General features: G+C 42.3%; 1 protein-coding gene across 1 annotated transcript; it reads right to left on the reverse strand.

The window, feature by feature from the left end:
• Positions 1 to 12419: 12419 nt before the first annotated feature.
• On the reverse strand, positions 12420 to 15391 carry Crygs (crystallin gamma S). The gene is made up of 3 exons (XM_076866989.2): positions 15347 to 15391; positions 13227 to 13514; positions 12420 to 12876 (listed from the first exon to the last, which is right to left on the reverse strand). Exons 1-3 carry the CDS (start codon positions 15389 to 15391, stop codon positions 12604 to 12606), a joined length of 606 nt encoding a protein of 201 aa, XP_076723104.2. The 3' UTR covers positions 12420 to 12603.
• Between the last annotated feature and the right edge of the window lie 920 nt (positions 15392 to 16311).

Raw genomic sequence — 16311 nt, forward strand, 5'->3', positions numbered from 1 at the left:
TTGTTTAAATACAGGGCGCTCTAGGCCAGTGTCTACACAAAGGCAGAAAATGAAATTGTACCAGAAATAAGCTGGTCCACATGAGTACTGACTCCACCGAGTGGCTGGGAACGTCTGAAGGACCAGATCTGCCCCGCTGCTGATGGGAACTTTGCTGGTGGGAGGTGCTAGCAGCAGTGGCAGGCTAGGGCTGAATTAAAGCAGCAGCTGGAGCCAGATGTGGGTGGGGGCCCATGACCCCCATCTGTGGTACAAAACTGGAGGGAGAGGCAATGGAATCCTGAACATAAGGCCGCTGGTGGATAATGAGCTGGCCAGGCTTGAATGTGGGCTCTGTCGCTGAGGTTCCTGTGACCTTGGGGCAAGTGCTTCATCTTTCTGAGCTTTCATTTCCTCACCTTTAAGGTGGATGTCCTGGATTGCATTCCCCTAAAAGCTCTTCCAAAGAAGGATTTGATTGTGAGGAAGGCATTTGGGAGGTGACTCTGGGATAACCTGGGGCAAGGAAGGAAACCAGTGAGTCTGTCATTAAGATGATTACCAGTATGTGTAGCAGGGCCTCAGTCCTGGGGGGATCTCATGGAGATAGTGTGGAGCATGCCTCAGTGTTGTCCCACTGAGGGGTGAAGATTGTATGTATCTTCTAGCTCTCACCACTGTGGTTTGGGGATATCCCAGGGACATTAGCATCCCAACATGTTCATCCTCCTGCATGTGCCAGCTGAAAATTGCTACAAGGACTGAATGGGTATAAGGGTGTAGAGAAAATGATGCTCGATAGGTAAGTGCTTGACGATTGTAATTTAAGATGAGGAAGTTGAGGGCCAGAAAGATTAAGTAACACAGCTAGAAAGTGGTAAAACCAGAATTTGAATCAGGGTGGTTCAGCATGGATAATCATAACAGGCTGCCTGTCAAAATAAATAAATAAATAAAACAAGATGCAACGACTCTCATCCATGACACAGGTTCACTGACATGTCACCTCCTGGGGATGCTGTTTGTGTCCCATGACTTCTCACAGACTGTCTTCCATTGCTCTGGTGAAATTGTTCCAATACAAACCTGACCTTCATCCTGTGAGCCCAGCAAATGTGCTTCCTTGTCAGCACAAGGAAGATGAGCCCATTCAAGTCAGTAATTTATGAATAATAATTATGCTAGGGAATCAGAGCCCCTTTAAAATTAGAATAAAATTCCTGATATCTTCTGTTCTGCCTCTGGAGTTTCCTCCCACTAACTAGATAGAGGCGGGATGGGGAGGGGTGCTGCACCCTGACCCAGGCAGGCACCAGGGAAACTGAGACTGTCCTGTGTTTCTGACTAGCACAACCTAGCTAAATTTATTATATGTATATTCTGCCTTTTGTCTCACAAAAAGATCTCTGTTTCCTCAAGGCCAACTTTGAATAAACCTATTTTATTCACCGACCTTCGTCTCCTGAATTTTAGTGGAGCTGACGCTGAGTGGTACAACTTTTGTTCCCACTAACATAAGAACAGAAACCTTGAGCAACAGCAGTCATGTTACTTGGAGGTGCAGTCAGAATCAGCCGGGTGGTGGAGAAACATGTGCTCAGAATGAGGGACTAGAAGACTCCCACACTGACAGCAGGACCTGGAATCCAGCCACAGTGGTGTGACTCCTGCTTGTTCCTTCCACAGGACAGTGAAATTAGAAGGTAGTGACTAAGGCTTCCTCCTCCAGGGACAGCATTTGGACACATTCACCCACTCACCCACATTTGTCCCCACAACTCATCTTTCCTTGGATTCCATAGCTGACCAATGTTTCTTCATATAAGCAACTTTTTGCTTTCAGTGAGGATGCAGTAAAATTGGGAGGATGGGGAGCCTGTCTGTCTCCCTAAGATGCCTTGGGGAACCTCTGATGCTTGATAAGGATCTTAAGTTAAAGACAACTCTTCTTTCTCTTCTTAGCCCATCTGTACTAACACTATACAATACTGACCCATATGAGGTGCGTGATAACTGCTCATTTAGCAATGAATATCTACCCTGTGATATATGGACAGTCCTTGATCTCCAGGAATTCAGAGTCTACAGAAGAAGAGAGATGTGTGTAGATAATTAGGACTCTGCACTCAGCAAGGACTGAGTAGAGGAGCTTGGAAGACAGGCATGGGGTCAGTGAAGCCCCTGAGAACACAGCTGAGTTGTTACAATGGATAAGGAGAAGACTCACAGTCAAAAAGGTAGAGAGGGTTATTCCCAGCAGGCAACGGCACGACCCCCTTGAAGAATCCTCAGTGGATTGCGGGTGGGTAAGGGGTTTGGGGGTGATGAGCTTCTGTGCCAGTTAGAACTGCAGGTGCCTTGCACTGGGCTGGGGCTTGCCCAGCCCTTTCCTGGAGCTATGCTGCAGCACTCCCCCTCAGCTGGATGCCTGTGTGCATACAGGCACCGCTGTGCACTGTGGTACTGTCATGGTGTGCCACCGCCCAGGGAGTTGGGATTTGATTCATAACCTGGAGGATTAGAAGGGTTTAAGTGAAGGAGGCAACAATCCTAGCCGAGTTTCAGAAAGAGTGCTCTGACAGCAGTGAGGTGGATGGAGTGGTGAGGAGTCATGGAATAGGCTTGGAGGCCTGCAGCAGAGGCACAGGAAGGGAGGTGAAGGACAGAGGCTGGCTTTGGGAAGTCTCTGAGGGTAGATTGACTGTGATGAGGACCAAGAACCAAAGTCAGAGAATCCTGGGATCTTAGAGTTAGGACGAGAGGAAACTGAGCAAACGCTGGCCCCTGATCCTTCTTTTCCTCATGGTGTAGGAAGTGGGGGAAGTAGAGGCCCGGCCATGTGATGGCAGGGGGTGGGGCTTGAGGGAAAGGAGGAGGAAACAGCTGCTGTGGGGAGTGGGCACAGGCGTTGCCTGGGGACACCGCAGGCACTGCTAAGCACGGGTTGTTTCCTCCTGCCCTGGCAGCTGCCATCATTCAGGGAACCAGATGGAGAAATGAGGGAAGATTCTTCCAGCACAGAAGCCAGGCAGGTACTTCTAGATACAGATTTTATTCCTCCCATCTAGCAGAGGGTCACTGGTGCCTGATGGAGTAATTTGCTCACAGGAATGTGAGAAGAAACTTGAGATCCTGTCCCTTTACAACCAGGGTGTGGCCTCCCTTCCATTTGCAGACCTGAGGGCAGAATACAAATGGAGGATCATATACCCAAAGTCTAAATATTTAGAAACTATAAATTAACCCACTCCCAGGATCACTTTGTAACCCAGAGGCTGGAGGAGCTGAGCTCTTCCAGGGCCAGCCCTGCCACCTGCGGGTGCTCAGCCATGCTGGGCCAGGATGGGACAGAAGCTGGCCTGGGCCCAAGGACTTCAGTTGACCTCTGAACCCAGGAATTGAGATACTTAGGAAGCCAAGGCAGGCAGGCGTCTCGCTCCATGCATTATTTCACCAATTCAGGATTTTCAGGCAGTTCTAAGCACTTCTCAAAATGACATCAGCTAATGAGAGGAGAAAGAGCATAGTGAGTTATATTGGGGAAAGTGACCCGGCTGCACACCTACTTTGGATGACTTGAAGGAACTATAAACAAAACCAGGCCTTCTGGAAACAACCCCATGTTCTTCAGTGAGCAGTGAAACCAAATGGGTTACGTCCACAGAGTAAATACTTAATTATTCAGTAACAAAAAATGTTGATAAATACAATGTAGATGTATCTCAAAAGCATTATGTTAAATAAAAGAAGCCAGGCACAGAAAGCTATAGACTGCCTGATTCCACTGACATGACAGTCGGGAATAGGCAAATCATAGAGAGAGGAGATAGATCTGTGGATCCAGAGCAGGACGTGTGTGTGTGTGTGTGTGTGTGTGTGTGTGTGTGTGTACAGGGTTGGGTGAGGGACAGAAAGGAATTTGATTTAGTGATAACAGTGTTCTATAACTTGATGATGTTGGTGTTTACCCAACTACATAAATTTGTCAAAAGTCATCAAACAGTTAAAAAATAACAAATTTTATAGTTTGCAATGATACCATCATAAAGCTAGCTTCCCAAATAAGAAAAGCAATCAGTTTATCAGATTCTCTTAGTAAGGTTGCCTAAGCAGAGGTAGTGACGTTCTCCCTTCCTGCAACCCCAATTTGAACATTTAAATCCACATCCCTAGTCTAGGGGCCATTTCAGCCCAAGGTCCCCCTGTGGGAGAGTGGAATATCCTACCCTAAATAGTTTCCTTGGCATATTTTAAATTGGTTATTCAGAGAAACTGCAGACCTCTGTAGACCTGAGAATGGCTCTGAAATGTTGTGTGTGGTTTGTTTGTTTTGTTGTTGTTGTTGTTGTTGTTGTTTTGGTAAAGAAATATACATCTCTTTACATTAGCAGAGCAAATAGCAAATGCAGATGGAGGCTTTCCTCTTCTGGTATCTCCCCCTTTCTGCCTAGGGATAAAGCTTTCCACAGGAAGAAGAGATGGGGGTGAGGCGGTCCGACACCTGAGCCAGATAGAGATTTCTGCAGGAGGCTCTTACCTGAGAGACTTCATCTGCATAAGAAAACCCTTGCTCACTCTGCACACCTTCCACAAATCTTCCATACACTGCACCACCTAGCATGGCCCCAGAAGCCCAAGCCCCCCATGCCTTTAAGACAGATATATATCCTTCTTTGAGTCTAGTCTTCCAAGATCTTAGACATGTACTAGAATTTCAATGCTCTTTTTCTTGTTATCTGTCTATTGGGAGTTTATTTCCCAGGCTAAAATAATCAAATCTTCAAAGGGAAAAGAGTAAATTTAAACTTCCTTATACTGTCTCCTATAACACTTCTGCACTCAATTATTTATCAAACCAACAAGAGAAAGAGACAGACAGAAAAATAGAGATAGAGGAAGAGACAGATATTTAGACAGGAAAGACAAAATGTTTTATATTATGATTTGGGGATACATAGATTCCTTGCAAGTGTGGGCCTCAATCAAGGAACAGCTCCTCTTTCCAGGGCCTAAGGACAATATGAAAAAGTCACAGAGTGGGAGAATCTGCCTTAATAAGTCTGGGTGGGATGTCAACTTCTAACACTCTATAGATTTTTCTCTTGCTTACATAATTCTTTGAAAACAGACTCTGAACTTTGAGTTTTTATTTGAAATTGTGTGTAATTTTTTTTCTTTTTACATCATGTTAGGCAAATTTTCTACCACTGAATTATATCCCCAGCCCTTTTGAAAAAAAATTTATTTTGAGACAGTGTCTCACTGTGTTGTCCAGACTGGTCAAATTTGTAGTCTTCCTTCCTCAGCCTCCCTAGTAGCTGAGATTAGAGGCATGTGCCACCTAGTCCAGATAATTGTGCATTTTTTTAAAAAAAAAAGTCCCATAGGTAGTCATTTTAAAGTGAATGTAATAGTGGCTACTCCTTGGGAGTTATCCCTTGCTGAGTTACTTCCCTCCCTTTGCCTGGCATTCTGACTTCTAAAGCAAAGATGCACCTAAATGATCAGGATGTTAACTGCTAAATAATTGTTCTTTCTTTAGACTTACAAAACACAGAACACTCCTTTCTAATTCTTTAAGCCTGTATATTAACTAACAAAAGTACATAAATTACTGTGAGATTCAACTTTCAGAAAAGTAATATTTTTGTCCATGAAATTATAGGAATTAGCGCCAGGAGGTCAGGGTCAATTGCAGTATTCTAGCCGGGGAAGGGGTGGGGTTGGGGTGGGGAGGAGATGTGCCTCTGATGAGCAACACCCCACCCAGCACTTATTCTTCCAGCCCATTGTCCCCTGTACCTCCTTTCCCCATAGGCAATCCCTTTCATACTTGAGTCCTTTAAGACTTTCTTTTGGGGGGCACAATAGCAACCCCATTTTCAAAGGTGTGGGCCCTTGTGTATACCTGAGATTCTTCCCACCAACTTTCTTCTCCTGAGCACTGGATTTTGAGGTGCAAACAGACAGACTTGGGTTTCATAACATGAATATTTTTTCCCCTAGATTATTTGTTTGGCAAATTTGGAAATTTTTCACGAATTGGATTTGCCAAAAAGGGGAATGAATCTGAAAGATAAGCTGTTGAGCCTCCAAGAGATCTGCCATGTGTCTTTTATTATGTCAGGACCCAACTGGAAACCAGAAAAATGTAGGACAGAAGGGTAGGAGATCATACGAACACTGGACAAGTGCATTTCCATTTGTCTTCCCAGTGCATGCTCAGACACACATTCTTCTGCCTCCAAGTTCAGGGCTTTAGTTCCCACTTGTATATCACTAACATTTTTTTTTTTTTAAATCATAGTGGCCAATTGCAAGTATGTTTTATATGTAGGGTAAAAATGAGGGGAATGATTTTCTTAAAATTGTCATATTTCAGGGAAACTTTTGGCATGAATAGCTTTTATGTCAAAGGGTTGCTCTTGACTATGGGAGACCTAGAAAGTCTATAATTTCCCCTAAAGCCACATAGCCTTTCTGTATCTCAGTCTATTCCTGTGCAAAATGGGAATAATAATAACTATCTTCTTTTTTCACATAACCATGGTGAGACTGAAATGAGGCATCACATGTGCACCCTTAGCCGTTGCTGGATGGCTGTAAGACACAGTGAATGGGGCAGGAAGATGGGACTCCCTCACAACTGCAAGGATTCCTGGCCTTTACAGAAGTCCCCGGAAGCTATCAGTGGGGTGATTTACAGTCACCCTGCAGGCAGCTCTCCTGGCCACTCTTCTTCCTTCACCCGCCTCCTGCTCACAGGAACAGGGTCAGAAGCTCTATCTTTCTGTCTAGCATTCTGGGCCCTGGAGCACTGGCCTGAGCAGGGTCACCAGTTCACTATGAGCTTAGGCGAACCATCCCGTGTGCACTGAGAACCACAGAGGTCAGCACCACTGCCAGGACCCACCATTGTTTTGGTCGAATGGTTCAGTGCACAGGCTAATGCGGCCTGTTCGGGGTGGAGGGGTGTGGACAATAGGAACAAATCCCTGCCCGCTGTGCTCTGCTTGCAAGAGGGGAAGTGTTGGCAGGATTTCCCCTGAAAGCTAATCAATTCCAGAACTACTCAACCAGAGTGCTGAGTCCCCATGGTTGCTGACTCACAAAGGGACACACTGGTGTTGAAAAATGGGACCAACATGGAAGGGAAGTGAGATTGATTTGCTGAGATAAGAGAAGACCAAAGGGGCAGCACAGGCCCTGGCAGAAATTGAATGAGGAAAATTGACCTCCCCTTTCTGTGCAAGCAGCTAATCCCCTTACCTGCCCAGTGTGTTTTGGCCTCCCCTCCACTCCCAGCCTCCATCCCTCCTTCTGCTCTCTAGGAGGGTTCTCAGAAAGTCACTCATAGACACCTAAATCATTGCTCATTAAAGCTGGGAGGCACTGGAGATACTGCCAGCACACTGATTCCCAATCCTCATCACCTCTTCCTTCAGGGATTTCATATTTGGAAGCTTCCTTTATTCAGCACTTGCTCATTCACTGGGCTAAGAATTTTCCCCTTATTATTTCATCTAATGCCAACAAAACTTCTGGGAAGCACCCATCATTATCTCCATTTTACATATTTAAATAAAACTAAGAATAAGAGAAGTGTGTTTGGCCCCAAACCTACAACAAAAAGTGGGTGAGCAGCTGGAATTCAACCTAAGTCTGTGTGATTTTGAGGCCCCACATGCTGCTATATAACAAGAAATGGCTCATGCTCCCAGCCATTGCACTCATAGGTGATACCTAAGAGAAAAGAAAATATATGTTCACATAAAAATTTATGCACAAATGTTTATGACAGCATTATTCATACTAGTCAAAGGGTAAAAACAGCCCTAATGCCAATCACTGATGAACACATAAACTTGAATTTTTCTTCCATTGGAATATTACTTGGCCATAAAAAGGTGAAAAGCAATGATACATGCCACATGCCACAACATAGAAGAAACTTGAAAACATTTTGCTAAGTGAAAGAAGCCAGTCACAAAGAGCATATACTGTATGATTTCATTTACATAAAATGTCTAGAAGAAGCAAATATGTAGACACAGAAACTAGATCAGTAGTTGCTCAGGACCTGAGAGATAAGGCACTGATCCCTAAAAGATATGTAGTTGCTTGTTGTAGTGATGAAAATGTTCTAAAGTCTTCTGTAGTGAGGTTGTGCTTAACAGTGAATATACTAAAAGCCACTGAGTTGTGCACTTTAAACAGGTAGATTGTATGGCATATGAATTATATCTTAATAAAGTCATTTTAAAATAGCTATGACTGATAAGAGACTCTAGGTTCTGTTTCCTGAATGTTGGGAGACAGAAGTTGCATGGTTCAGTGGAAAGAACAATAGCTTTGGAACCAGGGACCTTGGTCAAATTGTTTAGGCTTTTGGAGCCCTAGTCCCTTGTCTATAAACTGAAGTGAGAGAGCCCTATCTCACCAAGTTTTTATGATGTTTAGGAAGGTCCCTGGCCCCTCTAGTTCTGAAACTGGCAATTTTAAAGTTTGAGGCTTGAGTAAAGAAGTAAAAGGGTGACAGAGTTCCCTTGCATTAGAGTTATTTCCACGAGTGACCCTTCTCTCCTGCATGGGTCAGAAGCTGGCCAGCCAAAGACTGGAAGGAGAGTTAGAGATTAGCTATGGGTCCCCAGATAAGAGGGACAGATGGAAGGTAGAAAACAAGGGGGATTTGTCTGAACTCAAACAACCTGCTGACCACAAACTGTTAGAATCTAGAACCAGGCTTATGGGAGAGCTGTGGGCCTGGCTTCTGCTACAAGTAAAATGTGGCTCCTTTTCAAGGGAGTTGGATGGGCTAGATCATCCTGATGTATTTTTTCCCGACTATGAAGTATCTGCCAAAAATGCAGCAATGCTTCTCTGAAAACAACTGGGGGATGGTAAAAAGGTAGAAAAAGGTTAAACAAGTAAAAAATAAATAAAATAAAGCAACAAACAAATCTTAACTTGATAATGGTGGTACTTTCGTACTAGGAAATAGTAACCACGTTGGTGAAGTCCAGTTGATCATGTCATACATTGCAAATTTGCAAATTCACTAGGCTGGAACAAATGCTCTGCCTTCCTGTTTTAGCTCACACTGTGTGACAAGTGTGCCTAAACAGGTGTGTCTGTTTAGTGCCATGTCCTCTACACTGTTTTGCTTTTTGTTGATTTCTGTTTAAATGGTCCCCAAGTGTAGTGCTGATCTGCTGTCTAGTGTTTCTAAGCATAAGAAATTAGATGCCCCTTAACAGAGACTGTGTATGTGTCAGATTATGTTCCTTCAGTTATATGTTATAGGGCTTTGGCTATGAGTTCCATGTTAATGAATCAGCAATAGATATCATTGAATGTCTTTAAATAGCACACCTGAAAAGTTTATGTTGCGCAGTTGGCAAAAATGTGACCAGAGGCTTGCAGAAGCCTTACATTTCTTCTAGAAGCAACAATTTGGTATTTGCTGTTCAGTTTTTGTGGTGTCTTTATAATTACTGAGAATAACAGGAATTGACTGTACATGCTATGTAATTTTCATACATTATCTCATTTTAATGCCCACAGGAGGGTGTCATCTTTGTTTTACTGATGAGGAAAGTAGGGTTATCCATGTGTCACTTAGAGCTAGCACGTGGAGACAACAGGAGTTAGATCCATTTTTAACTCCCAGAGGAGGAAGGGAGCTCTCCAGCTTTTGAATGGGAATGCCAATTTTTTAGGAAAAGATAATGGATCCTCATTAGGATTGGTAGAAGGCCCAAGGAGAGCCGATCTTAGTCAAGAGCAGTATATACCTGATAAAGAAGGAGGAAATAACTGAACATGACCCTCCAGGTGTAGTGGGCACTGGTCAGATGATAACTAAGACAGTGGAAAGACTTCAGTTGGCAAAGAAGTGATGCACATGAGTGGGAGGAATATTGGAGCCACCATATCAGGAAAGAAACAATGGAAAGGACAGTCAGCCTAGAAAGGACAGCATGGAGGAAAGCAGGAGAGATCTTTCAATATCTAAAGAGCTATCTTGTGGATGAAGAACTAGATGGAAAGCAGAACTAGATAGCAGGCCAGTAATTACAGGGGCAGATGTTGGCTCAATGTAAGAACATTTTGTGATATTCAGAACTTTCTTACTAAGTCAAAATTAGAAATCAGTGGTCCATAGGCCATATTCAGCTGCAGACATTGGCTTGCAGTGTTTTGTTTTTTAAAATGTATTTAAATGCCATTTGTGGGGAATGTGCTTTCTTGTCCATAGCCTGCTGCACCCTGTGCTTCTGACCCACATGGTGTCCATTGTTAACTTTTCTTGCTCTTGAAGCATTGTTGCCAGATTTAGTGAATACAAATATAGGATACAGTTACACTTGAATTTCAGGCAAGTGACAATTTCTTAGTATGAATATATCCTATGCAAATCCTGGGATAAACATTTATATTCCAATATTTGGTATTTATTAATGCTGCCCTGTATTTATCTGAAAGCTCTATCCTGGAGACTTTAAATGGGAGCCCTTGATGTTGTATTTTGAGTAAGCAGTCTCCATATTTAGGAATCGTTCAGGGCTTTCAGAGGAATGCTTGCAATGGAAACAAGGCTGAACTTAAAGTATCCTGGCCCTATTTTCTTGACATCTGCCATTTCAGAATAATAAAACAATACAAGGTAGGAGTTAACTCAGAATAGTAACCTAGGTGCTGTTCTGGGTGTGGTTGACAGGTGGGATGACAGCTTCTTACTCTAACAGCATTATGTTCTACCAAAAGAGCTGGGATTGATTAATGGAGAAGAACATACAGTATTTTTTTACCTCTACTATCAACTGCTAGTAAAATTCTTATGAAGTAAAAGTCCCCTGGCATGTCTGTAGCTGGGAAAATGATGGCAATCTCTTTTTGAATCAGGGCATGAACCAAGTGGCACATAACACCCCAGAATGATAATTCTGTTTTCATCTGTCAAAAGCCATCTTTTACTTCTCTGAGACTGTGGTTAGTCATCCTGACACTTGTTTTCCTGTCCTGCTGCCAGAATTGCTTTTCTGGCTGTTTTGAACAGACTGTGACCAACTCCCTGGGAACATGGCAAGAGCTGATATGAGAGAAGACTGACACTAGCTCCCTTTACCAGAGCCTCAGTTTCTTTGATGGAAACTGAGTGGCAGGATCTCTGAGGTCACTTCCAGAAATTGTGCCTCTAAAAATGTGTCAGTAGTCTTAGGTCGTCAGCTAGGTTTTCAGTATCCTATCTGGCCTCCAGAGAATTTGAGTTGTTTAGTGGGACTCAAGACAGCATTTGGTTTGGCTCTGTTATTTTGGAGGCAGGTTAACTTCGTGGTAGGATGATAAGGTCTAGAGTTGATGGTTGCAGTCAGCTCACCAGCCAGAGCTCTTTGTAGCTCAGCTAACAGCTTTTCTTTTTTTGCCTCAATTCATCGTGTCTCCCTTACTTTCTGCCCACTTCTCTCGAAAGTCCTCCACTTAAAACACACGAAACAATAAAAAGCAGGGGAAGATAATAAAATGAATAAAACTATCTGGGGTAGGAGAGCTATGCAGTATACACTAAAGTATATACAAAAGGAGTTTGACGACTCTCATTTATCCTTTTGGTGAAAAGATCTAGAAGACATGGGCTTTACCCTCTCTTTTAAAGATAGCTACAGTTAGCATATCCCCAGGTTCACTAGAATAGACCCTAATACTCCTAGTGATCCTGTTTCCTTCATCATTCTCCTCTTCATCAAGATTAAATAGAACTCAGGGGTTACTCAAAGTAGGCAAAACTCCATTTCAACTATTGTAGTAGAGGAACAAATTGTTCAACATGTTCTTTCTTCTCATGGAAAACCAAAGTTAGAGCTGAGAAGTTACTGATGTTGAGAATCTCTGAATCTTAAACAAGGGGCTTCAGGTGATTTATGGCTCCACTATATGCCAGTAATCACCCTGCTTTTATGGAATTGCTCTATTAGGTATCCTGTCTCCTCAACTGGACCTTCTGAGGGACTCTGTTCTTTTCACTTTTAAAAATTTTAAGGGTCTCATACTTACTGTATGCATTCTGATCTTTAGCCATTAAGTGCTGAATGAATGAATAGGAAATAAAGAGAAAAACGAAACAATGGCGTTGGAAACAGAAATATCCTGGACAAAATCCTAGCTCTTGCTTTTACCAGCTGGTGAACTTGGACAAGTTTTTAACGTTTTTTAATCTCTTCAAGTCTCCGTTTCTTTATTAATAGAATGCAGATAAACCACTTCTTTTACTGGATGGGTTGTGAGGAATGGGATAATAATCCCAGCTATTATTATTGCGCTTGTTGAATTAATACAAAACACAAGCAAAAAGAGCCACTACATAGCAGTATGATTTTCTAACTTTTAATGCAGTCTCATTTTGTTTGACACAAAGATCTAAACTGGTGATCTGATGAATGAGTTGCTTTGGTTGGCTGCCCACTGTGGCAGGGCACTACAATGCTAGTTTCTAAAAGCATTTAAGAGGCATTATAGTCAGCAGTGGGATGCATGCCAATTGTTTTTATTTATGATGCCTATTATGACCACGAGGCCAGCCAGTATTTGGCCCTCAGGAAGAAACCTATGGCCCCATCCACGTCATTACTCCATAATGCGGCGGAATGACTGGACAGCAGGAGAAGCTGCACCCCAATCGATGGGCTTCCGGTACTCCTTCTTGTCCAGGAGGTACTGTCTGCCACGGTAGTTGGGTAGCTCATAGAAAACCCAGACACCTTCCAGCACTTTACAGGAGTGGATCTCTCTCATGTGAAACTGCTCCATGATGGAAGGGCAGTCTTCAGTGGTTTCATACATCTGACCATTAAAATCCCCTTTCTCAAAGATCTGAATCTTATACTGGCCTCCAGTAGACTGAAATAAAAAAAGAAAGAAAGAAATGAATAGCCATTGTTATGGAAATCATCAGCAGGTTAGGAACTCAGAGAACAGCCTGTTTCAGAACCTAAATCCTCAGAACTCCCACCCTCCCTGAAGAAATGACTGAAACAGTTGACTTTTAATAAGAAAACATTTCTCCAAATACTCAAGAGGTAGTAAGTAATGGAAGTCATAAGTGTAATTCAGTTTTATGATGAAGTGATCTAAGATTTATTTAAGATTCAGCAGCCAAGAGAAGCCAGCTGCCTGTGGAAAGGTAGGAAGACTTTAAGGAAGAAGAAAATGGAGGAGAGGGAGAAAGTGAGCAAAAGCCCTAGACTCACCAGATGAATAGCTCTGCAGGACCCCAGGCGGTCATTGAGGCCCATCCAACGCTGGTATTCAGGGTACTCTCCCTGAGGTAAGATGTACATGTGCCCAGCAAAGTTAGGTCTTTCATACACCGCCCAGGTGCCTCCTTCCACTCTGATTGAGTTGCAGCGACTTAGGTATGCGTGGAAATCTGCACAGTCGCAATCACAGTCATAGCGGCGGCCTTGAAAATTTTTGTCTTCATAAAAAGTGATCTGAAGTACAGGACAAATAAATAGAAGAACTGAGGAGTTGAGTGGCTTTATTCATAGATAAAATAAAAATTAAAAAATCTTGCCCACTTTAAAAATTCCTTTCTTCTCAACTCAGAGGAGACAGTATTTGTAGTTCTACTTTACCTCACAACATTTGGTTTCTGGCAAACAATCTTAGTTGTCAACAATAGGAAGAAGTACTTTCTGAACACTTAAAAATGAAGCAAAAGACAAAAGAGCTCTAACATAAACCAGCAGTTTCACACTCAAGTTCATTGCTTCTTCATGTTCCCACAGCTTTCTGTACCTATCACATTATATTGTAAACTGTCCGTTTCTATGTCCATCCTCCCACCCAACTCCTTCTAGATTTCATCCAAGGGCAAGAACCAAGGCTTACTTAAGCTATGGGCTCCCTGAGCCCAGCACTTACCAAGCATTCAAAAAATATTTGATAAATATGACTAAGTTCCACATACAGAGATTCATGGTAGGTGATATGGAAGATGTACACAGAAACAGATTAATAAAAACATAGATTAACTTTTAAGAGCTTCTTTTAAAAGACTATAGAGCAAACACTCATTAAAATATACTACATTATATGTTCTACATTAGTTTCTTGCCAATGTGGTAGCTGTAAAGTAATGAAATGACAAGGCAAGAGCATTCTTTGCTTCAAAGTCTTACCAAATTTCTTCCACAGCATCTGGGGTAAGTCTCTTATAGCACTAAAAAACATGCAACCCTTGGAAACCAGAAATAAGAAGGCTCAGTTCTAGGGAAGCTTTTCCACCACCAACATACATTAGTGCAAACATCTCTCTGGGCTTCAGCTTTCCATTTGTCAAATAATATGACTAGAGAGACTGGAAGTCCTGGCTATAAAACAACTCAGCATAGTTCTGTCTGAAATAGAAGACAGCTCCCAAGAACACTTAGGAATTTATCAAGTAATTTCTGAAAAACTCTATAAAAAACAAAAATGGACTGTTGTTTTTTTCCTTTTTGCTTAATAATTAATTCCAAATCTAGATCAATATTAAGTTAGAATTTGGATTGAATGCACAAGTGTCAGGATTTGAGTGGCTAATTTCTTGGAATTATGCTGCCACCTTGTGGCTAATTTGCTTTAATGAACCCAAAGGAGTAATTTCAGATAAACAGGGCCATGTAGAGTTCTTGAGCAGAGGATTGAAACTAGATGTTTTCCAGAAGCAAAGGAAGAGAGATAAGCCTGTTCAGCAGAATAAAGGAGGGGAATAACATGGCTTATTATAGGGACAATAAGTAGTTAACTCTAGTGCATAGTGAATATATGACTAAGAATCAGGGGGAAATGCCAGAGAAATGACACAAGAGCCCAGCTAGAATCAATACCCTTGAAACTCATGTGGAAGCCGAACATTAGTAGTTTGTGCCTGAAAATAGATGGTTGCTAGGGGCCGGGGGTGGAGGTGCAGAGATGATGAGGACCAAGTGCAATGCAACTACAATGGGAAGACAATCAAAAGAAATTTAGGATTTGGTGAGCTATTAGGTGAAGAGAATGAATGAGAGGGGAAAAAAAAATGACTTGCAAAGGGCATAAAATATCCTTTTCCACCTGGGGTGTTTCTTTCTAGATAGAAACATACCAACATACCCACCTTCTACTTTAATCTTTCCCTACCTTTCCCATTTTTCTCAACTCCTGTAAATCCTGTTCTCTAAAAACTTCCTTTTCCCCTTCTCACCTACTAGAAGAATCATCTCCTTTCTCTTCTCACCCAATTTTTGTTTTTCTGCTCCTTTCTTCATTTTAGCATAGCAGACTAGAGATTGATGGTACCTGAATTCATGCATGAAAAGAAAAAAATTCCAGCACCACTACTTACCGGTTCAGGAACCTGGGACAGGGCATTGAACCTTTTCCTAAACATCTTCATTTGCAAAACGAGGTAACAATTTATACTGCAGAGGGGTGTTCTGAGGGCCCAAAAGGATGTCTACAAAGCACTTGGTTTAATACTTGATTCCTAATTGCCAATAAGCTTTTGCTACAGTTGTTACAAAGAAGGGAACTTGCCTAAGGTCACTAGCTAGTTACAAGACAGCTGCATCAAGTTCAGTAATGCACGGTTCATTTTATTTTCCTCTACTGTCTCCCTGTTTGCACAGCCAGCTCTGTTCAACAAGGCAATGCTACCCTTTGATGCTGAACAGAACTGATCCTGAGCCTGTGAGGCTTTTCCTACTACCTGTAGAGAGATCTTTAGGAAATCAAATAACTTCTCAAGGAATGTATAGGTTCTAAACTCCCTAATCCATAAACTCAATTCACTTTGTTTTGGACTATTTACCCAAACAGATGCTTTGTAAGGGATATGGTAATGGGAATAAAATTATCATCTATTTTACCTTTTTTCTCATACTTACTGCCCTGTGCACATTTGTCTGATACTAATACCTGAGAAGTAGAAATATACGTGACATTCTATAAGGTCACCATGCTGTTTATCCTCCTAACTGACCAGTCAACTGTCCCAAGGCCAAAAGTACTCATCATATTGTCATAGAATCAATACTGTGGTCCAGGACCAAGGTCTTCAGAGCCAGAGCATGTTAATACCTGGCTATATTCAATTTCTAGTTGTAAAAGAAACATGAAATTTACTTGTTCTACTGTTAGCTGAGGTTTTGACTGTTGGGCAAAAAGTTTTATAGAAAACTAAGAGATGTGCAGAAAATTTTCCTAGAAAGAACCACAAAGTTGGGCTGGGGATGTGGCTCAAGCGGTAGTGTGCTTGCCTGGCATGCATGCAGCCCGGGTTCAATTCTCAGCACCACATACAAACAAAGA

This window comes from Callospermophilus lateralis, chromosome 10, assembly GCF_048772815.1.
Source record: "Callospermophilus lateralis isolate mCalLat2 chromosome 10, mCalLat2.hap1, whole genome shotgun sequence".
Lineage (NCBI taxonomy): Eukaryota > Metazoa > Chordata > Mammalia > Rodentia > Sciuridae > Callospermophilus > Callospermophilus lateralis.

What these genes read in the sequence shown, in the direction of transcription:
- Crygs (XM_076866989.2), bottom strand. Translation starts at nt 15,391, where the DNA reads ATGTTTAGGAAAAGGTTCAATGCCCTGTCCCAGGTTCCTGAACCG. An exon ending in TGTCCCAGGTTCCTGAACCG is followed by an intron (nt 13,515 to 15,346) that starts GTAAGTAGTGGT and finishes CTATGAATAAAG; the next exon opens with CCACTCAACTCCTCAGTTCT. An exon ending in CCTGCAGAGCTATTCATCTG is followed by an intron (nt 12,877 to 13,226) that starts GTGAGTCTAGGG and finishes TTTTTATTTCAG; the next exon opens with TCTACTGGAGGCCAGTATAA.